This window comes from Rhinolophus sinicus, linkage group LG01 (genome assembly GCF_036562045.2).
Source record: "Rhinolophus sinicus isolate RSC01 linkage group LG01, ASM3656204v1, whole genome shotgun sequence".
Lineage (NCBI taxonomy): Eukaryota > Metazoa > Chordata > Mammalia > Chiroptera > Rhinolophidae > Rhinolophus > Rhinolophus sinicus.
This window is the reverse complement of record NC_133751.1, coordinates 72,182,785-72,210,285: the sequence shown is the minus strand read 5'-3', so window position 1 is coordinate 72,210,285 and position 27,501 is coordinate 72,182,785. Positions and strand designations below refer to the sequence as shown.

General features: G+C 36.9%; 1 protein-coding gene across 1 annotated transcript in view; it reads right to left on the bottom strand.

Moving 5' to 3' along the window:
- Positions 1–27,501, bottom strand: part of MORC1 (MORC family CW-type zinc finger 1) — a 114,619-nt gene that overhangs the window by 20,516 nt on the left and 66,602 nt on the right. Inside the window, exons 11-15 of the mRNA XM_074338653.1 lie at positions 22,267–22,332; positions 21,071–21,313; positions 16,788–16,892; positions 4,823–4,892; positions 2,641–2,707 (exon numbers count right to left, since the gene is read on the bottom strand). Coding sequence (XP_074194754.1) covers positions 2,641–2,707; positions 4,823–4,892; positions 16,788–16,892; positions 21,071–21,313; positions 22,267–22,332 — 551 coding nt within the window. The remainder of the gene's footprint in view (positions 1–2,640; positions 2,708–4,822; positions 4,893–16,787; positions 16,893–21,070; positions 21,314–22,266; positions 22,333–27,501) is intronic.

Sequence of the window (27,501 nt, the reverse complement as noted above, 5' to 3'; positions counted from 1 at the left end):
GAGAGTTTCTTGCATGGGAGTGAGGTGATCTCATACATGTTTTAAAAGAATAACTGGCTGAAGCATGCAGAATAATTCACACTGAGGATGCATAAAGTAGTATGTTAATGAAACCCAAAGCTTTCAGTATTGTGGGAACAAGAAAGTTCAAGAGGGATGGGGGTCATGCAATATGGGAGAAAAAGCTGGGTAGGCAGGTATGGGTCAGATCATGCAGGGTTGTGTTTGTCAAGTAATAGGAGATATTTTTTAATCTTCTCATGCTAACATCCATAAATTAAGATGACAGCTCTACACACTTTTATATATTTATACGATAATAGGCCTTTTAAAATATGGATAAATAGTTCATACCAAATGAAATGTCTTCCATTGTCAACAGTTCTTTGGCATTAATTATATTGTCTAACTTCAGCTGATATTTTATTTAAGATTAAGACTATTATGATGCTTAATAGTTTGTTAAAGAATACTTGCATGATGTCTGAATGTCCATTAATAGTAATCTCCTTTATGAAGGAGACTATTTATTACTATTATTTATTACTGAAATTTTATTAAAGAAATCCTTTAAAAAATTTTTTTTTTACCATTTTTGGGATGCTGGAATTTTATAGTGGTGTTGGGGATAGAGAGTAAAATGTACTACACCAATGCACAGAGATGCCTCTCTGAACCTCTGTTTCTTTTCCTACCAAACGATAACACTGCCTGTCTCACAGTGGTGTGTTGAGGAGTAATTAAGATATACAAAGAATTTACCTCAATGCCTACTGTTAGTAAATGGTACCTAATTATTATTGTCATTATCATCATCTGTATCCTCACTACCACTAGTAATGAGTTTGCTAAGATTCTTCCACTAAGATTGTTTTAATTGGGTCATAGTTCTAACATTCATATTGTACTTAAGATTCAAAGATGATTAAAAAAAACACAACCCCATTAAAACCTAAAAGTAATATATAAAATCACACACACACACACACACACACACACACACACACACACACACACAATGTGTTTTAGTTCTTGGATGGATTTTAAATTTCAATTCAAATCTTAATAAAGAACTCTAGGGTAAAGTATTGTCCATCTAATGGCCTAGCAATAGCACTGGAGAAAAATTGCACCATTTATTCAATCAACAAATATTAATTAATTATAGCAACTTTTAGTTAGATGCTATTCTGGACACTAACACACAGAGGTGAGCGATACAGCCCCTGCTCTTATAGAGTGAGTTAGCATCTAGTGAAATATATATATAATAAGCAAGCTAGAATGTATAACATTGAAAGAAGGAGATGATAATGAGGTACTTTAAAATAGTAGTAAGTACGTGCTCTAGAAAAAATGAAACAGGATATGATTTGCTAGTGTGCCTTGTCAGAAATGGGGTAGGCTATTTGAGATGGAGTGGTCAGGGAAGACCTCTCACAGGCTTGGAGTCATGAAGAAGAAAAGACACGGCCCCTGTCCTTGATGCAGGTTAATGCAACGGAAGACAGATATTCAGACAGAAAATTCCACTTGACTGTGAAGGATTGCTCACCATTGTGTGTCAGAACATAGTCACTATTTAACAAATAATTATTGAAGTTGAATGAATTATGATGAAATATGATCACTGCAACAGAGGCTCTGTGAATACTTGAACTTGACTGGGAGAGTCAGGCCCCAAAGGAGAGAACACTTGAATTGAGACTTGAATGAAAGCTAACAGACTGATGTACAAGTTTCACAGGACATTCAAACAAAGGAAGCAGTGTGGACAAAAAAATGGAAATGTGATAAAGCAGAACTATAAGCAATTTAAAAACTCTGGGACGCAAAGTGCGGGCTGAAGAGAGAGGCAGGAGTGAAGGGAATTTGTGCCGTGCAGAGGAGCTTGTAACTTATCTTAATTTAAGAGTGATGGGGCTATGAAAGGCGTTTGAGTAGAAGAGTGAAGTGATGGGATTTGAGTGGTAGAGTGACTACTCTGTCAGCAAGTGTTGGAGTATAAAAGCTCTCTCTGTTTTTCTTGCACTTGATTCAATGTGCTCTTATGCAAAAAGAGCAGAGGCTTTGGATTCAGAGACACTGGGTATGAATGTCTGAAAAACAGTATAGATAGGTTTGTGGTAAGTGAGGGTAAAAGCTTGCTTCCTTGAAAACATTCTTGTCATTCTATTGGATATTCAGCTGAGTTTATTTTTAAAGTCACAAGAGTCTCCTGTCAAGAAAATTCTAGCATGCACTGATTATTATAATTACATATATGTATGACAACAAGATAATGAACCACATACAAAACTGGTTCATGGCTTCATAGTCATACTTTCTATATGTGACATTTTCCATTCTTTGACTACATTACAGTAATTTGAATTAGTTGCTTGCCGGGAGTAGGAAGTTAAGCCTGTTCCATTTCATTATTCCTAAATCCTCACAAAAGAAAATGAAAAGGTTTGGGGAAAAATGTAAGAAATCTATGTATTCTATTCTTTCTTGTCTCCTTTGTAAAGTTTGGTTCCATTCTTAATTGCCTTTGCTTGTTGCTATTATTTTCTTTCTTCTTGTATTTAAACATTGATAATTACTTTTCAGCACTATAATTTCACTCACTTGGATTCTGTATAATTGCAGTACACTCACCTTTCCCTGTTAAGTAATGAAGAGTCTCTCTTTATTTCGGCAGTTTCACTGCACAGCTCCTGTTTTTCTTCAAAAGAACATAGACAAAATGAAGACAATCATTTTTTCATGATCGCACAATAAAGTGAACAGAAAGAAGTGTTAGCAGTTCATTAACTACTTATATATAATTTGGCTTTGTATTCAAACATCCTTCTGTAAAACTGCACCAATATGCTCTCAGACAATTTATAATAATATTTTAATAAAGTGTTTATAGTGTGTACAATAATCCAAAAGCCTCTGTAACTTTTTTTGTCATTTCTTTTTAATGATGCTTATTATTTGCTATTGCTGTGCATGCAGTGATTTGATTGGGATTCCCAATCAATTCACTTCTCTCACTAGCCTCTGCCCAGACAACCACCTGTCTTGCCTCTAGTATCCTACTCTATTTCACTTTGGGTTCAGGTTCAAAGACATTGACAGATCCCAATCAGAAATGTGTCTCCAGTAGAGTCTTACTTTACAGCAGGAAGAGACCTAGAGTCATTTAGTAAGTCTTCTCACTCAGAGAATCTCAGAATTGTAGTTCAGAGAAATTAGTGGTTTGTTTACAGTCCACAGAGAAGCAGAAATGCTCTGATCCCCTTGGGTTGGTTTCAAGAGTGCTTGGGGACAGTACAAGCAGCAAGTCAATGTGTTCTTCTTTCATCTCTTTTTAGAATTCTTTGTGATGATCTATCCAAATAGCTTGTTCCACCCAGTAAACCCTGGCCCACAAGTTTAGGACCATTGAGGGCCGAGTGGAACAGGACAGCAACAAGGAAAGTTTTACATGGTGGGTAAATGGCTGAGGATCTGTCTGCCTCCGTTATGGAAATACAAGAGAATAGAGAGAGGTTTCCCAAGCACGCTGTAGGCTCTGTTGATTTTGCTCACTGATTTGGAAGTGAAATTTTTTAACCCAACAGCCAACTAATCTATAATTACAGTAATTTGAAGTATTTCACAATTTGTCCCTTCTAAACCCAGGTTGAGTGTTTGAAATTAAATATTAATTTTAGGATCAAAATTGTATTAACAATTTTTCCATTACACTTTGTAAACCCAACAGGCACATACTTGATGGCATGTTAATAGTCAAAAATTTCTATAAAAGACTGGCTTTAAAATTAAGAGACCCTTACAAAAGAAATCCTGGTTGTGAAATTGCAAATTATTCTAATTAAGATAAAAAAGAAAAAGTACGATTTCTTAGGGACCTCACTAATGAGTTCAAATATAAAGACGTGATTGAATGGCTGATTAGGCTACCTAAACAACGAAGTATGAAGGGAGGGAGAGCTTACAACCAAAAGTGGACACAAAATCATGGCATGAATCAATACAAAAAGGGTTACGAATGATGAAGCCAAAATAAGCTGAGACTTGCTAATGAGACTAATAAAGTCTTTAAAACTTATTTCGGAATAAGAAAATGACAACAAGAATAATAGACTTACTGCTTAGGCTCAGTGGTATAAAATTAGAAGAGAATCATTTAGTAATGATATAATATATAATAAAAGAATAATAATAATGAATGCACACTAAGAAAATAAAAATTTTTTTTGATGTCTTCTAACCTGCATTTTATTTAAGAAAATAAATTTTTCTGAGTCCAGTTTGTTCCCAGCTTCTCCATCCAAGGAAACTGTCTTTGGATTGAATATTATAAGATGGCAACTTTACGTTTTAAAAAAAATTAAAGTCTCTCACCTGAGACAAATTACATCTCAAGGACATGAAGGAACTAATGGGTTTGTTGAACTAGTCTTAGTGATCTCAGGGGAATCATGAAAAGTAGGAAAAGGACTAAATGATTGAAAACAGGAGAATGTCACTATAATTTTGGAAATGGATTCTGAAAATTATAGATTGATATCCATCTTCCACAAATTTCTAAGTTGCAGTCAGTGTGACAGTTGTTAGGGGCACAATTCTCAGGCAGGAGGTATCTCTCGGCCTCTTCAAAACCCATGAGGTTGGCAGCCCTCTACCCACCCCGCCTCCCACTTCTGGAACAGCAAAATTAAATTTTTAAAAAATCCAAACTGCTGCCAAACTTCTGATCTATAACTCACATAAGATATGTCACATAAGTCACATTGAAAAACATTCAAACATTATAGCTAATGCATGTAAACTGAATTTTTTTTACCTTTTTTCATAAGAGAAACTTCCTTTTCTTCTTGTTTCAAAGATACATCAGCATTACTTTGGTTTAAAACCTGAAAAACAAGCTCTTTCTTTAAAGCTGAACAAAAACAGAGGAAATATCGGCTGCAAAAATGACCTTGAACTTCAGTGTCCCTATCAGAGAAGAGACCACAGCATTGCCAGAAGTACAGTTTTATGTGCGTGTTATGAAGGGAGACAATCATACGTGTTGTAGAACATTATATCGCCATGCATCTCAAGGATGCTCGCATTGTAACAGTCATATTTACTTCTACCATTTCTTTAAAGGGATTTTTACATTTCTGCCAATCATTGTACAGCTATCTTTAAAAATCCGTATCTTACAAGGATGTAACAATGACTCCAACAAGTGAGCCAAGTGTTTGATTCAGTTGGAGCAGCTAGGAGCCTCTGCTGTTCTGAGGAGGCTTACCAGACGCCTGGTTGCTACAGAGAAGACACAGAGTAGAACTCAACTGCAGTGCCATGCAAACCTTGGGGAAGTTGTGGTCTGGGGCTTGAGTCCCCCCAAAGCATGATGGACAAGAAGATGGGGGCGGGGAGCTCTCCTAGGATACTGAGGGAAGGGACACGTTGTCTTTTCACAGGATCCTGGGAAATTTGTCTAAAGGGGGTTACAGAGCTTGAATGCATTGAATGCAGGAGCCAGGAGGGTTGGGGGCACCTGAAAATGAGGGGATCTGTATGTGTGATGTCAGGGGTGGAGGTACAGATGGGGTGGTAGATTTGGGGGGTGGATGTGTCATTCAGCAGTTAGGTCATCACTTTAGGAATCCTGTTAAGACCCATTTTACAAGGCTTACACAAAACAAACATATTTTGAGAATGTATTTCTTTAGGGGGGATAGGGAAAGGGAGAGGGAGAGGGAGAGAGAGAGGGACAGGGAGAGGGAGGGGAAGAGGGGGAGAGAGGGAGAGGGAGGGAGGGAGGGAGGGAGAGAGAGAGAGAGAGAGAGAGAGAGAGAGAGAGAGAGAGATTACGTCCTTCAGGAAAACATACCCATACTGCTCCCTATATTATATATTTTGTAAATCTGTGAGAAGGTGGGGGAGGATGGAACAAGCAGTAGAAAATAAGGAAGACCCCTGAACATGCACGAAGACACAACCGTGTTCCCCACTTCCATTACCTGGTGGAAGGTGTGGAACGGTCAGTTTTCTGGAGCTTACCCATTATGTATGTTTTTCCTGCCCCCTCTACCCTGCTCAACAAACATGGGAGGGAGAGGCTATCAATCCTTCTTTTCTTCCCTGCCAGAAAATACAGGCATATATCTTACGTGGCATTCTGGAAACTGTGCTGTCAGGAAGCAGGTTAAATGGGCACACATGTAGCTTAGCAATGAAAGAACTGTGAGGGTATGCAACGTTGCTATTTTCTATTTTACCCAAATCAAGAGAAAGAAAAGCTTTGTAGGTAGGGGAAAATAAATAAAACTGATTCTAAGCTACTTTTATCCATTTCAAAATATCTTTGTACTTAACACTGTAAATAAATTCATGCTCCAGGAAGTAAATAGAATGTACATATTTTTTTAAAAAATTCATTTTGCAAAATGACCTTAAAATGTATGTTTTATTTATTTCTGATGTATCATAAAATTCAAAGTTTTCTTATGATGTGCTGATACATAAGGAAAACTTACATACTTTAAGTGTCTCTAACTTTAAACTAAATATTTTTGACTCGTTTATAAGTAGCATAGACGATTTCCCACAATAGTTAACAACAACAACAGATTAAGCTTATAAGAGGAACTATATGTGCCTTAAGTTATAACCCCTTTGTTATAACACATGAAGATCCTGCTCAGGATGTGTTCCTTTTCTTTGGTGAAAATCTTTCCTACGGTGAAAAGCAGACAAGATGGCAGTAGCCAAGATTAATAAAAATGAGAAGATTCCCAGCAGGGAACTTTTGTTGGTGGTGTTATTAACACAGTCTCATGAAATTATTTTTGCATTTTATTGTTTAGTTCTCTGCTTTGAGCTTTGCCTTGTGAAGGCTGTTTCCATGAGGATCAGATATGTCCCCTCATCCCCAAAATGTTACTTAATATAAGCTTTACCATCTCTATTGCAAGAGAGATTTGCTTCTTTTTCTTTCCTGTTTTCTTTCTTCTTTGGCATAGAAATGCTTAAAAGATTTTAGATAAACAACTCACAGCCCACAGTATTCCTTTTAAATAACACTGTGTAAATAAATATCTGAGTTTGTAGGATGCTCCCTTCTATTATACTGTAGCTTTGAAGGTCTGAATTTTTTCAAGCTGAGACAAGAGACATGTAGTTGTCTTTTCAATGACACTATTTGCGTATTTTGATACTACTCACAAAGCTTTTTCACATATTGTGAGGCAAGACCGTGTAGGGGTGGAGTGTGGGGACAGAGTCAGGAGTGCAGTTTCCAGGCTCTCGGCCTCACGTGGAAAGGTGCTGGCTCAGGTGGTAAATGGCCATCAACTGTGATTGGACGGTCATCAGCTGTGGCTCATTGGCCGTAAGCTGTACCCAGTGAGCCACTGGCCACTAATATAAGTGTCGTGGCTATGCTAGCAGCAAAATGGGGGCTAGCAGGAAAATGGGGGCTAGCAAGAAGATGCTGGCTGAGCTAGCAAGAGCAGATTGCAGTTAGCACGGTGGATTACAGCTAGCAAGTGAGGTTGGTTGGCAGAGAGAAGTGGACGGCAGGTTGCAGATAGTGTGGCTCCTGCTTCCTGTGTCTCCAACTCGGCCGCCAGCACAAATATAGTGGTATGACTCCCCTATCTATGGTTCCGTGGGTGTTCCTTTTTGGCCTCACCATGTCCTGCGTTCTTATGTGGGGGGCGAGCTGAGAGCCCGCATGACACCCTGCATGACACATATATTACTTCATTTCATTATAGAAATGTTCTCCAGTCACTTAGGCTTAACTATTCTGCAGTCTGGGGATATCTTTTTCCTAAGATTTTACCTCAGTTGTGAAATAGATAACACCTCCCACACAGTAAATGAGAACATAGTTAAGTCTTAACATGGGGTTTTCAATACCTTAATTAAAATTATGTTAACAATGAGCAGGATGGGATTTGTCAGTTCTCCAAGGAATGCAATGGATCAGTATAATACCACATATTCAATTTTGTGAAGTATATATTTAAGAGGGTAAATACATCATAAATAAGCTAGAGGAAGGCAAAAGAACATATCACAGTCAGCTGTGTAACACCTACCTAATTCAGTTATTGTTAAGGAAGCTGAAGAACTGGTTGATATCACTTTATATGTTTTCTTTCCTTCTATTTCTTTGTGCCTCAACTTACCGCCCCCCCCCCCCAAGCATTTATTATCAAGGAACCATAAAGGCTACCAAACTAGTAAATGTCTTCATTTCTAACTCAAAGGCCCTTTCTGTTTTCACTCTTTCATAGTTAACATTAGGTTCTAGACTCCTCCCTTTCGTTCATTCTTATTCAATAAAACTGATTCCCAGTTTGACTCAGACACTGTTATGGTGAAGAGACAAAGTCCAGCCTCTATAGAGCATATTTTCTAGTGAGGGAGAAAGAGATAGAAAATCAATGAAATAGTAGATATGTAATATAATGTCAGGTAATGTAAGTTCTGTGAAGAAAAATAACACAGGTAAGAGAAAATTCCTGCACAACTGAGCCAACCTGTCTCTTTGGGCCCCACTGTTTTCACTCCACACCCTCCATTTCTCCTCTCTAGCCACTTTCCCACAAACATCCAGGCACCCTCCCCTGTCAAGGTCTTTAACTTGTTGTTTGCTGCTGATTTGTTTGTTTCCCCAATTTTTTTCTAGTCTTTCCTCAAACATCCCTTTAGTCAGACCTTTCTTGCCTACCTTATACAAATTGAATCTCACCCTCGCCACACCCAACACTGACATTTCCTATCCGTTTTCTCTGCTTTATTTTGCTACTTGGCAAATATCATTAACTACCATACAATGTATTTTATTTACTTATCTTGTCTACTGTCTGATTCTCCCACTAGAATGGAAGCCCCATGAGGACATGTTGTCTGTTTTTTTTCATGCTCCATCCCCACTATTTAGGACAGTAACTGACAATTAATATACTCAGAATTTTTTTTTTAATAGTTTCTTCTCTTTCCAGTATGGCTCCATTATCACAACATTTTTATAACACAAAGTTATTTCTTTAGACAAAATCTTCATCAAGTGTTCTTTCTAAAACCTTCCTAAAGCTCCTGACTGCTTCCTATCTGAAGTACAAACTCTTTATCTGGCTTTCAAAGCTCTTCTCAATGTGATTCTAAGTTATCTGGGCATAATCCACCACCATCCCACCCACACACACGACACAGGGTCACTCTCTAGCTCTCCCTTTTCTTGCAGAAGCAATTTTATGCTCTCAATTTTCATTCTTCACTCCCATCTCCTGGCCCACCCAACAAAGGCTGATTTTTCTCTCTTTAGAATTACAGAAAGCAGTTTAAATATATTTTTTGTAACACAAAAAGTGATTTTCATTCTTTCACAAATCATCCCATTAATTCTCATAACAACCTTGAAAGTAGGTAATATTCCTATTTTATAGATAAGAACAGAAGATCAAAAGTTGATACAACGGACAAGTGGCATGTAGGTCTGAATTTCAACCTGGGTTGTTGTATCAGAGTGCAGAGCCTGTCTCTTTTCCATAACACTTTGCTATCTCATGGTTTTGTAAAATTGACTTCCAATTTTCCTTCCCCTTAAGGGTCATATACCGGGGGTGTCAAAAAAGTGTATACACATGAGTTATATTCATATTTTGTTGTCAGTATATATTGAGTATTACAATTTTAATAAAGATGTTTCTTCTTAAATGTGTATAATTTGTTTGGCACCCTCTGTATTTTATTTTATTTTTTAGTGTCCCTCAAAATATTTAACATAGTATTGTTGAATAAATGTGTCTTAATTGGGGTGTGGTTGTTGATTTGTCCACACACTGGCACCTGAATATTTAGTTTCATTATAAGTCACCCAGGAGATTTTACTTTAGGTCAGGGACTGTATCACATATTGTTTTTCTGTCTATAAGTCTGTTGGCGAGTTAATGAATGATGCTGTAGAAGGTGAAGATAGATTTTTCCTCTAAAGCTCTTGGGGCAACTCTGGTTCATATCTTGTAAAGGGGCTGGCCCTGCTCATAAAATTTCTGACACTGTGAGTAATAATCACAGCATCATACAGATTTATATAGATGCAATGGTAACATCACCAACCCAGAAAAATGACTGAGAAATGGCCTGCTTTTGAAATTAAGACAACTTCAATCATGTGAAATCATGTTATTGCAATACTAATGCAGTTTTCCATTAAAAATCTGTTAGGAATCAGAAAAATTAGCTGTTAGGGACTAGCTAGGCAGGTTATTTGCTTTTCTTCTTTTTTTAAGTCTTCTTTTGAGTTACTGAACTCTCTTTTTGCTTTTATTGTCATATAGTACTGATGCCAAAACAGAGTACTTGTAGTTATCATTTTGGGTGTTTGTTGTTTGTTTGGCCACCATAGAGCATAAACCTAAATGTTGGAAACTCATCAGCTATTCTGTACATTCCTCGGCTTTCATAAACTACTACAGAAGTCCTATCAATGACCGGAGGGACGCCGACTGAAGTGATGTCTTTCTTCAGCCAGAATCAGCCTATTTTGAATAACATCCAAAGAGCTAAGCAGGAATAATTGGTAAAGGACATAGGTGAGTTCTGAGACAGGAAGATGGTTCCATCCACTTGTTCTTTTATTCATATGCCTTTCTTGAACTCCAGAAAGTGCCACACTCTGGGTTAGACACTGGAAAGTGGTTAGACACCTCTTTCATAGTAAATACCAGAGGCTCCATTGCAAAACTCTTAAAATGCGTTTGTCAGTGGTAATCTGGCCATCACATTTTTTAAAATGTCTTCAGGTTGGGAAAATGAAATTCATTTGCCGATCTGCTCTGAAGGCCAGGAGCAAGCCAAAAAGACTTAAATGACCACAGATGATACAAGGGCTAAAGTCAGTCAAACCAAAAAGGCATTATGGGGCCGGCCCGGTGGCTCAGGTGGTTGGAGCTCCATGCTCCTAACTCCGAAGGCTGCCAGTTTGATTCCCACATGGGCCAGTGGGCTCTCAACCACAAGGTTGCTGGTTCAACTCCTCGACTCCCGCAAGGGATGGTGGGCAGCGTCCCCTGCAACTAAGATTGAACACAGCACCTTGAGCTGAGCTGCCGCTGAGCTCCTGGATGGCTCAGTTGGTTGGAGTGCATCCTCTCAACCACAAGGTTGCTGGTTCGACTCCCGCAAAGGATGGTGGGCTGTGCCCCCTGCAACTAGCAATGGCAACTGGACCTGGAGCTGAGCTGCGCCCTCCACAACTAAGATTGAAAGGACAACAACTTGACTTGGAAAAAAGTCCTGGAAGTACACACTGTTCCCCAATAAACACACTGAAATTCCTGTTCCCCTTCCCCAATAAAATCTTTTTTTTTTTTTTTTTTTAAAAGGCATTATGGTTCTTGGTTATTGAACAGACAGGTCTAACCTAACCTTAAATAACCACACCATAGATATTCTTTCACTGTTTTAATATTCTGAATTTGCCACTGACATTCAAAGCAGTAACTGAAAGAAGATTATTACAAAATATGAAAAAACAACAAACATCAGTATTTAGGAGAAGGTAAATGTTGTTTCATGTTAGAGTCAGATAATTTGAATAATGTCAATTTGGTGTATGTGCTCCACCGAGATGAATAAAAGCAAGATCATGAATAACAAAATGTTAGTACTTTTATCACTCTGACATGAGTCAGCAAATTAATTATTCCTACCCAACTTCTCTAACTTACTGTTGGTACTGGTAATTTTATTCCCATGGTGTTCCTGAATTTTGAAGCTTTCTTCAAATTAATCATTTGCTTTCTTGCCCCTCTGTCATGGTCTGGCAACCTAATTTTCCTACTTCCCTCTCAGAACAGATCCCCTAGGATATCTAGTCTGTAGACTTGTTTCTTATATCTCATCTGATGACATAAGTTGAGACTGCTGGCCTCTTCGTTAGGATGCTTGGTAATCTAGTTTCATTGCTTCATTTTTATTTTTCTTGCCTCTGTTAAGCATAGTGCAGTGACAGCTAATCATAATACATCACTTTGAGGAGCACCGGGGTGGTATGGAGCTCATATGCCAAATTTTGCCTGGAGTAGAGCTGAACTGCCAATTTATCACATGGCAGTGTACCAGAGTTTTTAATTGAACTTAGACAAACCCTTAATTACAACAGAACCACAGGGCACTGCTCCAGTACAGCAGAACTATAGTAACTTTTCCTCAGATATTGATCCCTCTGATGGAGGCTGGACATCTATAAGAAGTGTTATAAAATAATTTCTAGTTCCTTCCCTTCTGGGATTAACTGAAACAAGTTTGAACTTGACACATGGGTTTGAAAATGCTTGATATAGAAACAGTTCTGAATATTCAGTATTTGTTAAAAAGAGAGGTCAAGGTATGTGTTTTGAGCATGGGAAATGAAAAATAATAGGATTTCCTGGAGGCCAATGGTGAGGTGACACCTGTTCATAAGAGGGGTTGGTGGTAAGGTTATGACTACAAACATGTAACTAGAGCGATAGTCTTGGGCAAAGAAAAGATGCTCCTTTCCAGGAATCATCCCCGAGATGATGATCTGAATGACTATTATGTGACTTAGGCTGATTGGAAGGAGAAAAGCCTGGTCTTGAGCAGAAAATAATTTTACTGCATAGGTCAGATTTAGGGTGGATAAGGAGAAAAACGGGCTAATGGAAAGTTAGCTTAATCTGGGCAAGGAGCAGATAATGGGTTGATTTTTTCTTTTAATAAATGGAAGACTCTTGCCTGGTGAGTGCCCACCTGTGGAGCTCTGGTAACCCGTATGAGCCAAAACGCTGAATGTTAATCAATACAGTATGTATTTGTACCTTCAATCCTCACCCCTGAGTAAGGTATGTTTGTGTACTGCAACCAATCTGTGGAATAGGCTAGTTGAGTTGATATGGAGGACAGAATATGGAGATGCATGATAAAGAGAAAAGTCATAAGGAGTGGTTCAGAGAGTGAGAGCTGAAGTCACACAGCTAGAATTCAAGGTAACCACTCCTGGCAATGTGACCCTGAGTGAGTTTATTTTCCTTGTCTGTAAAATGGGGATTAAAAGAGTACTTCCTCCTCAGGTGCCGATGTGAAATACAGCACCTGAATTTCATCATGGCTGCATTAAAAAAAGGAAAGGTTAACTCAACTAAAACTCACATGCACATACACACACAGTAGAATTTCAGAAAATACTGGGTCAGAGATAATAAATCTGGATCAACTAGTTACCCTGCAATGGTGGAGAAGAGTGTAACTGTGCTAACAAGATTGTGAAACATAATGAAAGAAGTTCTCTGCAGTGCAGACTGATAGCCCTACACATATTGTCTCCAAAGGTCCACCTGGGAGAATGTCTAGGGCATTTTGAAGAGAATTAAGATGTCTTTTAAAAGAAAACTCCTCATTATTTTCATGATAGTTTTTTAATCTCTAAAAAATGGCTGGAGTTTTAACTGCATCCCAGTTGGAGACTTCCAAAGCTCCAAATCACATGCAAGGTCTTACCAAGAACTCTCAGTGCTCAGACTTTGAAAATGAATAGCCTATGCTGACTAAAAGGCCAAGCATAAATTAACATCAAAAAGGAAAAAAATGCCATGGAAATGATACCAACAAAGTATATGATCAGAAGCCACTGAAGATGAAGAAAATGAAGCCCAACACCGCAGGAATGACTTGGGAGCATGTTGAATGTGATACAAAGTGTGGAGCAAAGAGACAAACATTAAAAATGACTAGAAAGTAAGGATTCTCCCACTGGGAAAAGAAAAAACAAGAGTGTGTGTGTGTGTTTAAATCGTTTCAATAAGACTGTAGGCCTTAGAGAAAGGAACATGAACGTTCAAACAAGAATTAGGGGGAGTGGGAGGAGGAAGATGTTAGGAAAACAGATCAAACTGTGAGTGTCAGCAGGTGAGGTGATTCTGCAGCATGAATGATAACATGGCTGAAACAGTCAGCAATAGTCAGTTTCATTATAAATCAGACAAGTCAACAATATTCTTATCATTTCACTTGAAATTGCACAACTGTCAGTACGATAACCAGAGTGAGATGTGCCCGAAACTTGGAAGAGAGGGATATGAAGTGCCGTAATATGAAAAAAAAAATCCTTTCAAAAGGCAGACTGACAGACCCTATGAAGACAGAAAAAGAAAGAATGTGCTGATCAGAATAGAGTTATTCTCCATCCGACATAAAACAATTCACTCATAGATAGGTGCACAGGGTGAAGAGGCTGGGCCCTTTTAGTGCTATGGTCACAGTGGTAACATCACCTCGTCATCTCTTTTGGGGATGTGGACGCGGCAGGCTGTTTGAGCTGGAAGCCTTTTGAATATTCAGGCACATAACTCATCAGCAGTTGGCTAGCCCATGCAGATTGGCATAAAGGGAAAGAATGCACAGTGTAAATTAGTTTGTGATTTCCAATTGGAGTGAGGCTGTATTTATCTTTTAAATGACTAAACTGCCATTGTGGTCTTATACAACAGTCTCATGAGTTTGGATAATGGGGAATCATCCCAGTGAGATGAACTTTCTTCAGTGTGCTGAACATATATTTTTGAACCTATTACACCTGAAAAATAAGACCCTGAGCCCTGTTAAATTCACCAAAATAAGAGAAACCACCTGGATGTGTGTGTGTATAGGCGGGGTAGCGGGGTCAGGGAGGTGTCCTGTGTGTAGCTAATTGTTCTTCCTTAAGTGATAACCTGTTGCAGCACTGTTAACCCTGAGTGCCTTCCTTCTTTAAATGTGGCAGGTGCAGGGTCGGAATTAAAGCACATCCACGCACATGCACACACATGCACTGCAGTTAGAAGATAACTGGGAAGGAGCCCAGGGGTTAAGAAGAATCTTTTTTTTTTTTTTTAATTTCTGAGTTTAAGAAAGTACAGACAGACATTCAGAATTATTTCCTACTGGAAGTTATTGTAACTATAGTCAAAGAGAAATTAATATGCAAACTCTGGATAATGCACATTCATCCAAGTTAATTAGACACCATGAGTTTGAAAACAAGACTTCCTACTAGGCGCACAGGGACACAAATAAATGATACCACACACATACACAAAAGGAACTTAAGAACTCCGGAAACATTACAGAAAAAGACAACAATTTTAATATAAATGTCGTACTTAATTTATGAAAAAGCACTTGCTGTAGGCAAAGTCCAGAGAGGTGACAAAGCAATGGCTACATGAAAAACACTTCAAGACTTTGAAGTTTCTGCAAAGCAGGTGGTGACTAGTACTGTTCACAGGTACTGCTATGTCACATTCTGCCTCACAGAGGTAAATGGTGGTGGTCTTGTTTATACTAATTGCAGTTTTCTCTTCCTTTTTGGCATCTGATTACATTTTTACCCTTTTCCTTTGGAAAGTACTTCAGTGTTCCCTTTCTTCACGTCCTCGATTTAGTTTTTCCCTACTGTCAATGTGCAAGTTCTTTCCTGCTCCCTTTCATAAATCTCTCCTAGACCTTTTCAACATCCCCTCAGATGGCTTCTTAAAAAAATTATAATTTATAGATGAAGTACTATGATGCTTGGGAGTAATAGAGGCAGGGGGGAGGGGATAAGAATGAAACAAAAGTATCTATGAGTTGATCATTGTTGGAGATGGAAAATGGGCACATTAGAGTTGATTGTACTATGTTTGAATTTTTCCAACATGAAAAAAAATTATAATGAAACCAATTACTATGTACTTTATGACAATGATTTTCTGCTGAAGGACACAGAAATTGGGCTAAAGTCAGAAGACTTTATTGGCTCATTTGTAATTGAAATCTATTGTAAAATTCCAAATAGCATTTTGAAGTGCCTTACCTAAAGATATGTACAATAAGGCCAGGTCTTTTTCTTAATACTCTCACTTATATTATCATGTCAAAAATAGCAACCATCTAGGTGACCATAGTTATTCTTATTTAGATTAAAGTTTAGCTATAACCTTCTTGGCAATAAAGGTAAAAAGAGAACTAGAGTGAGTAATAAAATTCATAAAAAGAAAATACTGAATAGATTTTTTCCTGACATTAAATTCTAATGCCTAAATGAACTTTTGCATTATACTACAAAGGATGCTATATAACATTATGGACAATGTTTTTAACAGGGCTTCATATATGAAGTGTTCCTCAGGCAGCCAGTCCTTGAGTCAATTCTTCCTAAGTACCAAGGGCTTTTACGTGGCTCAGCGAGGCAAAGCAACCCTGTTGGGGTTTACAGTAGAGTAGTCCAGATACGTAGCTGTTTGAATAGACTACCAGGTTAGAGTCAGGGATGCATAATATACAGGTGTAAGTGGAAAGTATGTCTGTATTTCTTGAATAGGCTTTTCTTAGCAGAACTATTTGACAGTGGCCCTAATTTAAGTCAATTTAGAATTATACTTTCTGGTGAGAATTCGTATTACGGATTACAGACAGGTTCATATACTTTGGGCATGTAGGTTTGGGGATGACCTTCAAGTTATATGGATATAATTTATATGTATTTGTATAATGTTAAAGTTTTCATGTTAAACCCTGGTAACTAAAATGAAAAGCATCATGGGCTAGCGGTCAGGAGGTATAAGTCGCAGTTATAGTTTTACTAGTTTGTGTAGCTTTGGGCAAGTAACTAACTTTTCTGAGTCTTATTTCTTCACCTGGAAACTATGTTATTCCATTAACTATTTCAATTACTTTGAGGCACTCATGTGAAATGCTTCTTGGATTCCTCTAATCTTTACGAACGTGAATAAATCTCAAGGCGGTAAAATTTATCTTACCAGGATTAGATCTGGATCACTGTTGCTGGTTTCCACTTCAATCAAAGCCTTACATTCCTGCACAAGGTTCTGATTCTGCTTTCTTTTCATTTCCCAGGAAGAGGCCTGTACCAAAGTGTTAACAAAAAATATAGAAGGATTAGTAGTGATCAATGGTATACATTAAACTACCTTCATTCACCCTCTATTAACTCTTGTACAGAAGGGGGCTTCTGTAGGATATACAGAGGAAATTCAACTTCTGATCTTTTCTCTCAAGAAGTATATGACTTAGATAAGCATATATAAAGGTTAAATAACGACAGCCAACAATAAAAAAAGAATATCATAAGACAAATTAAGTTTGAAATGAGTGGTGTAGGCTATGTGCTCAACAGTGAATCAAAGGGGTTGCAGTATTTTGCAAAGGATCTGCATGAATTACTGCCTATATACTGAATAAATAATGTTTCATATGGACATGGACATTGTTCTTAAAATGTATGTAGATGTTGGTGGGGGGGGTTAAGATATACATTCATTTCAAAATATCTATGAGGGCTTTCTCTTATTATGTAACTCTTAATCAGTGGATACTAGACATGCCTAGTGTTATATGAGATGTCTGCAGTTGTTCTTTTGTGTGTGTGTGTGTGATATTGAAAGGATAGCCTCATACCTGAAAAGGTGGAAACCATTAGAATGGAAAATATATGATGCAGGAAAGGTCTCCTTTAATTGGAATGGCTATGGCTAGAGGTAGACTCTTAGCTTCTTAAGTGCAAGAACTGTGTCAATCTCTTAGTCCTCAGTAAATGCTTAATATTTTGTTTGTTTGCTGAGTGAAATGAATTAATAAAGGACACTGGGGGAAAATTAAAAGGAATTAAAAGTTGCAGATGTAGGAAACAATAAGAATATTACTTCTATTGGGAGCCCTGTTTTCAGGAAATGGGGGCAAAGTGAGTTGGGATAAAAATAAAAAGTAGAATCTTCTGAGAAATACAAGGGTGTGATAAAAACACTCTCTAGAAAGAACAGTTAAGTACCTGTATTAAGAGAGCTGAAGTACAGTACATGTAAGCTCACACATTTGTTAATTCCAGAGCCATTTTTGTCAAGCTTTTGGAGTACATCATAAGATTTACTGAGAGCATATCTGTCTTCTTAATTCCATCAACTTAGGCTAACATTAAAATTAATTACACTTTCTGCACCTCCTCTGGTTGTTGTAATGCCTAGTGTTGTGTTTACTGGACAGGATATTAAAAATTTACTGCAACTAATCCTCAAGTAATTGAAAGTCATTTCAATTGAAGTTTAAAACCTGATTAAAGTGATTTTTCAACAGTTTATAAAGAATTACACAGTCTCCTGATCTAGCCACCTCACTTCTATATTTCTGGAAGTATAGAATGTCTTCTAAAGTGAAGTATTCTTACCTTTGTAAGAGTTGACATTTAGCCTGTTTCCCTTTCTTCACACCTCCCACTTGCTAATCAATTCATTCTAATCTTCTACCCTCTTCACTCCAATAAATACAATAAAATTCTTCCTGAGATCATTCTTATTACCTTTAGACCATTAAGTCAATGGACTTTTTTTAGGCCTTTGGCCTCTCAATAGAATTTAGACCCTCTGATCACTTCTTCTTGAACTGCTTTTTACCATTGCTTTTTACCTCCACTCTTGGCTTTAATGATAAAACAAATTCTTGGTTTCTTCTCTTACTGCTCTTGCTATTCCTTCACAATCACCTGTGCACACATCATCTGACAGCCAGCCAAAAGATGCTAACATCCTCAATTTTCTATCTAGTCTTTCTTTTCTTCTCACTCTTACTCCTTTCTTGGTGTGTCCCCCTGGAAGTCTTGAACTGTGTAAGCTCAATTTCTGCTCCTCCTCACAGGCTCAGCCACCTTCCAAGATTCCTTACTTCAATGAATAGAATGACCATGCAACCAGGTGCAAGAGCCAGAAATTCTGTTGTCATTCTTGCCATTTCCCTCTGTTCAGCATCTATATCCAATATACCACCATGATGGGTCAGTGTTCCCCCTGACCACAGGATTCCAACACAGAAGGAACAAATGTATCCATTTCTCTCCACTCCTGCACCATCACCTTAGTCCACACTACCATTATTTCTCCATATCACCACTGTCATAGCCTAACTGCTCTGCATGCATTCACTCTGCTCTCTACTAACCTTTCTTCCATACTCAGCCAAAGCCATCTTTTCTAATGGACAATTTAATCATGCCACTTTTCTACTTGAAACCCTTCAATGGTTTCCCATTGCTTTTAGGATAAACGTAAAACTCCTTACCAAAGCCTATATATAGGACTTGTAAGGTCAGGTCACCCTCTACTCACCTCACACCACAGCACCTTTCTATCTCTTTGCCCCATCATAGCTTAGCTGTCTTCCTAAGGAACTTTGTATTTACCATGTTCCCTCTTTAGCAAGTGTTTTCATTGCTTGGAAATGCTCTTCCTCTTCTTTTATGAATTTAATTGGAATTTAATCCTAAAAGTTTAGTCACCACTTTTTTGGGGGGAAGATTTCCCTGTCTTCCCAGACAGAATCAAATCCCCTGTTATAAATACTCATGCTGTCATAAAAAATGCCACAGTAGCAGTTTACATGCATCTGCATAATTACTGGATTGTCTGTCTGCCTGTAAATTTGATGGGGCAGGGATTATATGTGGTTTTCCTCACAGTTAAATATATATATATTACACTAAGTGAATCTCTATATTTAAAATAAAAAATGTCCCACTCTAACACTTGGGCACACTTTAACTTTTCAATCACTTGTGTGATTTTGCAGCATGCAACCTATCCATATAATATGCCAACAAAATCCCAAATCTCTCACACACCAACACACACACACACACACACACACACACACACACATCACTGTAAAGTGATAAAACTACTTTTTAACAAAGTGTTACAAACATGCAGTGTTTGGAACATAGCAAGAATGGAATAAATATCTGCTAAATATATGAACTTGTGTGGGTATGATATATAATTCAAAGTAAAATTTTAATGATTGTACACAGATTAAGCTTGGCTTCTATAGTAAAAAAAAAAAAAAAAAAGAAAGAAAGATTTTGGGCCCAAACTTCAAAAGTATAGGGAACTGGACTTTAAGTATTTATAGAGAATGAGCTACCCAAAAACAGAATAAGAAAAGGCTGCCTTAGGAGGTAATAAGTCTCCATCACTAAAGATTTTCAAGAAAACTCTATATACCATTTGCCAAAGATATTACAAAGGAATGTGTGAGATATTTTTGTAATGTAACTATTGTTCAGAATTCCTTTTGAAAGAACCATGCCTAAAATATCTTGTCTCCCACAATGCTTACTACAGTATCTTAACACAGGGCAGAAGTTCAGCAGATATTTGCTGAATGAATTAATATATTGCTTTCAGAGCCGATGGTGATTCCTTTTAATATTTTTTATGGTGGCCCATATCCACCCTTGAAGGGTGAATTTAATTTCTGGAAACAGGAGAAAGGCATTAGAAGTCAAATTTGATGAACAAGGCAGGTAAACGAGGCAATGAATTTTGGCTCATTAAAGATTTAAAATGGTAGTGAGATAATGTCTATAATCATATAGCACTGAATCTGTCACAGGGTAAATGCCCATTCAGTTGTAGGTATTATTATTATCAACTGAGTCTGACGGCAAACTCTCAAAAAGGAATTAATCAACGATAACATTGTCAGGATGAAAGTATAGTGATTCTTTTAAAAGAAACAAACTCATTTGGATATGTGGGCATTCTGGGGTGGTGCATTTGTGAAAATCATTCTTAACATTTAGTGGTAGTATTGAAATGATATCCTATTTTTCCAAACCTTGACTATAGGGGTAATTACCTACCATAGAAGTTGACTAAGCATTTTTTTTTATAAAGCAATGAATGCAAAATCCTCAAGATTACAGGTTTATCCTACAGGAATGAATATGTCTCTCTTAAATACAGATTTAAAATCCTTTTCCATCCAGGTGTTCTTTGGGGGCCCTTCAGTTGGTTGAGCTCTCTACACATTGTGGTGATGTGCTGATATTAGCAGTCTGACTTTACTTCCAAAAGAGAGAATACAGAAGAAAAAATAGAAATTGGGACATTGTCCAGGAAACTCAGATTACAATGTGTATGCTATTATTAGAGCGCTTTAAAAATGTGAAAATGAAGCAAAACCTTTACCAAATGCTATTTCCGGAGTACATGGATTTACTATACATTTGGTGAATAAGAAAAAAAAATACCACCTGGTATCTCTCAGCAAGGTTGACATTTTCTGGCAGGGCTGCTGAATGTCTCTGCTGTTGTTTCACTTTCCTTTGTGTAGACTTCTTCAGAATTCTAGTCTCTGAAACGTACTCTACATCAGAGTCTGTCCCTTCTGTGTTTCTTTTACAGCCTCTGTGGCTGACCGAAATCTCAAAGGATGCAAGAGACTCACACTTCAAGTCATTACCCGAAGGCCTGATTTTCTGAGTTTTTGTATTTTCCTTAAAAAACAAAGAACATGTTTTTATTGTCTTGGTAGCCAGCTTATTTATAATTAATCACCACGTCCCTCAAAACCTTATGGCATTAGGTGAAATTTATTACTAACAAAAACCTTAAAAAGCAGAAGCTTAGAAACAGACTTTAGCAAATGGATACCACTATAATGGCCCATTCAGAATCTGATTCAGCAGAGCTGGGCTTAGTCACAAATATAACTTCGAGAATGCAGAAGACCCCAAATTGAGATCAGTGTGCTTCCTGACTTCCTCCCAACAGAGATTTCACTTGCCTTTGGCTCCATGGGGCATATATATCAGTAATGTATTTATCTTAAGGTTGGCTGGGGTTTATCAATCCCATCATCTGCCTGTTAAGAAATGTGAGTAACTAAAATTGTAGAGTTTTCCATATTTTTTGTGTGATTGGTGTAACGGAAAAGTTTTATCTGAAGATTCAAAAATATTCCCTCTACACTTTAACTTTTAGATACTAACAACATTTGAGGAATATAATGTAATATGACCTTTAGCAAACACAATAAACAATGTAGGATTAAATATACAACATATTTCTAGGCAAGTATCTATCCACAGACAGACTCAATCAATTGACACACACACACACACACACACACACACACACACACATATATATCATACATACACATAGAAAATTTGGAAATAAATACATTAAAATATTTAAAATGGTCATCATCTGCAGGAAGTAAGACAACAGGACAAATTTTCTTACTTATATTGTATTTTCTGAGTTTTCCCTAATAAATATGTATCGCTCAAGTGAGAAAAAAAAATGAAGGCAGTTTAAAAAAATTCACTCAGAAGTGCCTCACTTCTGAACCTCGTAAGCCATGATGCCATTTGGTCCAGGACAAGTCTTAGCCTTCATATGAGAAACATGACACAAATGATTGAATTCTACTTTAATTACTCACGTTTGATGCTGAAGTTTGGCAGGTGGTAGTGAACTCAGGGATCCTACTTGTTGGTATAAATTGTGACTTTTATGGAAAAAGACATGAGACAAATGTGAGTAAAATAACTTTCAACTGGCATATTACAATAATTCGGTATTCTTCATTTCTTAAAGAAGTTTCAAGATTGCATACCCTCTCTGATAATTACGTAGGGGGTCCCTTTCAGCTTAGGTGTGCTATAACAACGTTCTGATTAGTGGTGACTGGACAATACCAGAGAACCCAATGGTTTGTTGAAACGCTACAGAATAAATGTCTTAGGAGCAACTTAGGAGCAACTTTGGTACAGGGTGCCACTGTACCAAAACATCTCCACAGTCCTGGTCTTCCCACTCTGGGGACCCTCTGTTCTCCACTTTCAGGTCCTAGCATTTGAATGAATCCTGATCTCCAGAAATAGCTCTGTCTCATTCAGAGCTCTAGGCCTGAGCTTCAAGAGACTTGTGAGGGTAGATTGGCCTTAACTGTGTCCCTACTAACTGGATGTGGCCTTATCCCCAATATCTAGCCTTCCTTGAAAAAGAAGCGCATTTTAAGCTAAACTTTGATGTTTGGATTGTTACTCTGAAATGATAAGACATCCTTAATGAAATACACAGAGAGAAGAGAAAGAGTAATGCAGGCTTGGCACCCCATCGCAGGGTCACTCCCCTTGGAATGATACCCTGGTTGCTCCCTGGGTCTGCTTGTACCTCCTTTTTGGTGCACCCATTATCTTTTACTATGCCATTGTGGTATCCAGCTCAGTCCAGATTCTCTAGGACAGAAAATTTACTTTGTTCTTATAAGTACCCCACCCCAAAACTGGAGTCCTGACTCTGATTAAGGGTTGGATCTGTTCTCTGCTGAAATTTTTCCAATGTGGATGACCTGCATAGATTTTGAAATGGTGGTTTTCCTCTGTCCTGAGATCCAAAATCCCTTTGGTGCATTTTATGAACTGCACATATCTTCAAGGCGACCCTTCCTAAACTAAAGCCGTTATGTTGTCTCTGCACCTGCACTCACCCCCAACCAGTATTTCCCAGTGCTTCCTACTCCCTCTTTTCACTAGTGACATTCATTACCAAACACCTAGACGTCCAAGCTAGGTTATCTTTGGCTCTTCATCACACTCAAGCCCCTCCACCTAATCCGTGATCAAGCCGTGTGGATCTCTCTATTTAAATCTCTTTTAAATTCAAAGTTTTGCACTAGCCTAGAGTCGCCACGCTTTTTAAAGGCCTCTCTTGATTATAAAGGTCATCTCTTTATTATTTGCTATAACCCCCTTGTTTTCTTGCTTCTAGTTCAGAGACTGCTGTAGACCTGTTACCACCACTTTCTACACAATATTATTCCCTTTATTGAAATAAGGAAGGGGCGGAGGAAGGGTAGTGGGAGGTGGAATTCTCAAAATCAAAGACATGTGATTACAATCACCTTTAAAAAAAAAACTGCTGATGCCATGTTCTTACACTCTAAAATTCTAATTTAATTGTTTTGGTGGTGCCTTTCACCAGTATTTTTTAAAGCTCTCCAAGGGATTCTAATATGCAGTCAGGATTAACAACCACTAGCCTAGAAGATAAAGCCTCATTTCTGCAGCACGAAGCACATGGACTGGCACATAGCAGATATTCAATTCAAGCTTGTTAAAGGGAACCAAACAGCATCTAGCATGATATACAAGCAGTTTTCAGAGTATTGCACCTAAACTTTCTGAATTCCTTTTCTGAGCTATTTTCTATCCCTCTGACACACCCTGTTGCTCTCATAGACTCAATGCCCAATCCCTGTTCCTAAGGTTCACTTTCCTGTTCCCATGCTTTTGTGTAACCCATTTCCTTTGCCTGGAATGATTTTGTCAATCTTCTCCAATTGTCGAATTTCACTCATCCATCAAGTATCAATTCAAGTTTTATCTACTCTGAATGCATCCCCCAAGTCTCCAAGGGAGAATTAATTGCTTTATCTTCTACTCATATGCTCCTGTGACATTATTTCTTTTTAGATGTTTATATAGATAATATATTCACATGGAATAACATATATTTTTAAGTGTATTTTTAAAAGTCTCCTTACTACTCCATTCTCCATCTGTCTAGTTCACATTCAACTAACAAGTAACCACTGTTGCTACTTTTTTGTTTATCTTTCCAGAGATTTATTTATACACTGTATACAAGCATATGTAAATAAATTTCCCCCACTTTTTTGAGGTGGGGGAAATGGTGGTATATTATATACATAGTCTGCATCTTGCTTTTTCACTTAAGGATATATCTTAGAGATTTTTCTCTGTTAGTACTTAAAAAGATTGTTCATTCTCTTTTCCAGCTGCATTGTATTCAAATGTATTGTTGTACAATGTTTTATTTAACCAGATCTCTTGATAGCCATTTAGGTCTTCACAATATTTTACTATACAAAATATTTTACAATATCTTGTAAAATAGGTAACTTTGTAAACAGGTAATTTCATGTTTGTGTGAGTACATCTACATAATCAATTTCTAAAAGTGAAATTTCTGAATCAAAAGGTATACGCATTTGTAATTTTGATAGACACTGTGAAACTGTCTCCACCAGGCTTTCTGGTGGCCAAGCATATATAGTCATTCTTATGAATATTTTAAAAGCATTTGACAAGGGCATTCTCTATTTTGAAAGTACAGATTATTTATATATATTATATACATTACTATTATTGATTACTTAGGTATTCCTAGGCTGAAAGCAAACTAAAGTTTCCTATTATTAGCATGATTGTCTCTTTTTCCATGCATCATTTGTAAGTTTTGCTTTATGTAACTCACCAATGCATTAGCTGATGTGAGAGATTCGTAATTTATATATCTTCATTGTGAACTAAGGACTTTAACCTAACTAAATGTCCTTCCTTGCACTGTATGTTTTTCTCCTTGAAGTTCAACTTGTCAGTTATTAGGCTGGACTCGTATTTTATTTTTGTACATTTGTCTGAATTCAACCTTTCTGAATTACCAGTTTAGATGTGTGTCTTGTATATAGTACAGGCTTGATCTTTGCTTTGTGATACAACCTGAAGTTCCTTATCCTTTATTAAGGTAAGTTTAGGCCATTTATATTTACTGATACCATATATGTGTTTGGTATTAGTTGTCATACGATTTTATTTTGTTTTTCTAATTTATCTTAAGTTTTTAATGATACGGTACTTTGTTTTGTGCGGGTACCTCTGATAATTATTTGAGGGCTTTTTTTTCCTAGTGACTACCATTATAATAACTTTATATAATACTCTTATTCTTAGTTCTTTCTATCTTTAATATACACACACATATATATATATAATGTATATATATAATGTATATATATAATGTGTGTGTATATATATATATATGTATGTATGTTTCCTACTCTGAATGGTGACAAAATTTATTTTCTCTTCTCTCTTTTCTTCTATCGCTGATATTATACTTGTCAGTGTTTATATTAGTACCAAAAAGTATGCTTAAATTGCTTAAATGATATCTCTTGATATCTTATTACAGGCGAAGCTAACAAATTACCTTTCAGCTTTCATTCTTGACCTTTTATTAGTTGAATTATTTCTACACTGTCAGGGCATTTACATTCAGTTTGATATCTAATGTCATGTTTTAGTCTCATTCCTATAGTTAAACACAGTCGATGCTTATTTCCAGTTCTTTGCTATAGAATTTTCAGATATTTCTTGGCTGGTTCAAATTTGATCTTTAGTTGCTTCCTCAAAAAGGGATCATAAGAATAATATTTCCTGAGTTTTTTTCCTATTTTCAAAACTATTTGTAGGCTTTTTATTCGAAAAATAGTATGAACATAAAATTATTGGTTTACACTTTCTTTCTTTGAAGATCTTATAGTTCTTACTTCACTATCACCTGGAGCTCAGTTTTTTGTAGAGAATTTGAAGCTAATCTGAATATTTTTCTCCCTATAAGCAATTTGATCTAGATGCCTACTTGCCAAAGGATTCTATCTTTCTCTTTTCAGTTGAATGGCTTTATTAGAAGAATATGTCTTATTGTTGACTATTCTGGGACAGTTTTCCTTACCATGCATTGCACTGTTTCAAATATGGAGCTTCAAGTTTTATGTTTTTCTTGAAAACTTGCAATTTTTTTATTTGTATCTTTAAAAAATGTGTTCTTCCCTTTATGCAAATATTGAATCTCCTTTTCCTACTCCTATTATCAAAGTCTAAAATACTTACTATCTAGCCCTATGATCAATTTCAAGATAATTTTTGTATATAGTCTAAGGTGTGAGTCAAGGTTCAAAGGGGGCATAAGGCATCCAAGTGTTTGGGTATCACTTACTGAAAAGATTATTCTTTTTCCCATTGAATGTATTGATGTCTTTGTTGAAAAACGACCATATATATGTGATCTATTTCCGGACTCTCTATTCTGTTCTATTGCTCTATTTGTCTCTTTTCAAACCAATACCACACTGTCTTGATTACTGAAGGTGTATAAAAGGTCTTGAGTTAGGTAGTTCAGTCTTCCAGCTTTGCTCCCTTTCCAATTTATCTTGACTATTCTAAATCCTTTGCATTCCATATGAATCTTAGAATAATTTTTTAAAATTCTAGCAAAAGCTTGCTTGAATTTTGATCAAACTTAGGTTAAGCCTATAGACCAATTAGGGAGAAATGACATCTTACAATGTTAAGTCTTCAAAGTCATGAATATAGGTTATCTTTCCATTTATTTCATTATATTTTTTAAGAAATGTTTTGTAGTTTTCAGTGTACAAGTCTTGCCCATTTTTTGTCAAATTCATTCTTAAGTATTTCACATATTTTAATTTTTTTGAAATGGCATTGTTTTTTAATTTAAATTTCCAACTGTTTGATGCTAGCAGATAGAAATAGCTTGTTTTTATATACTGCTTTTATATACTTGCTCATCTCACTAGTTCTAATAACTGTTTCATAGATTCCATCTGATTTTCTACACAGACTATCATATCTGAGAAGGAAAAACTTACTTCTTTCTTTGCAACTCGAATGCCTTTTATTTATTTTTCTGTCTTTCTTGCTGCATCTAGAACCTCTTGTACAATACTGAATTGGAATGGTGAGAGCAAACCTCCTCGTTTAATTCCCCATCTTAGATGAAGAGATTTTAGTCTTTTAGTAATAAGTAGGATTTTAGCTCTACTTTTTGTAGATTCCCTTTATCACAT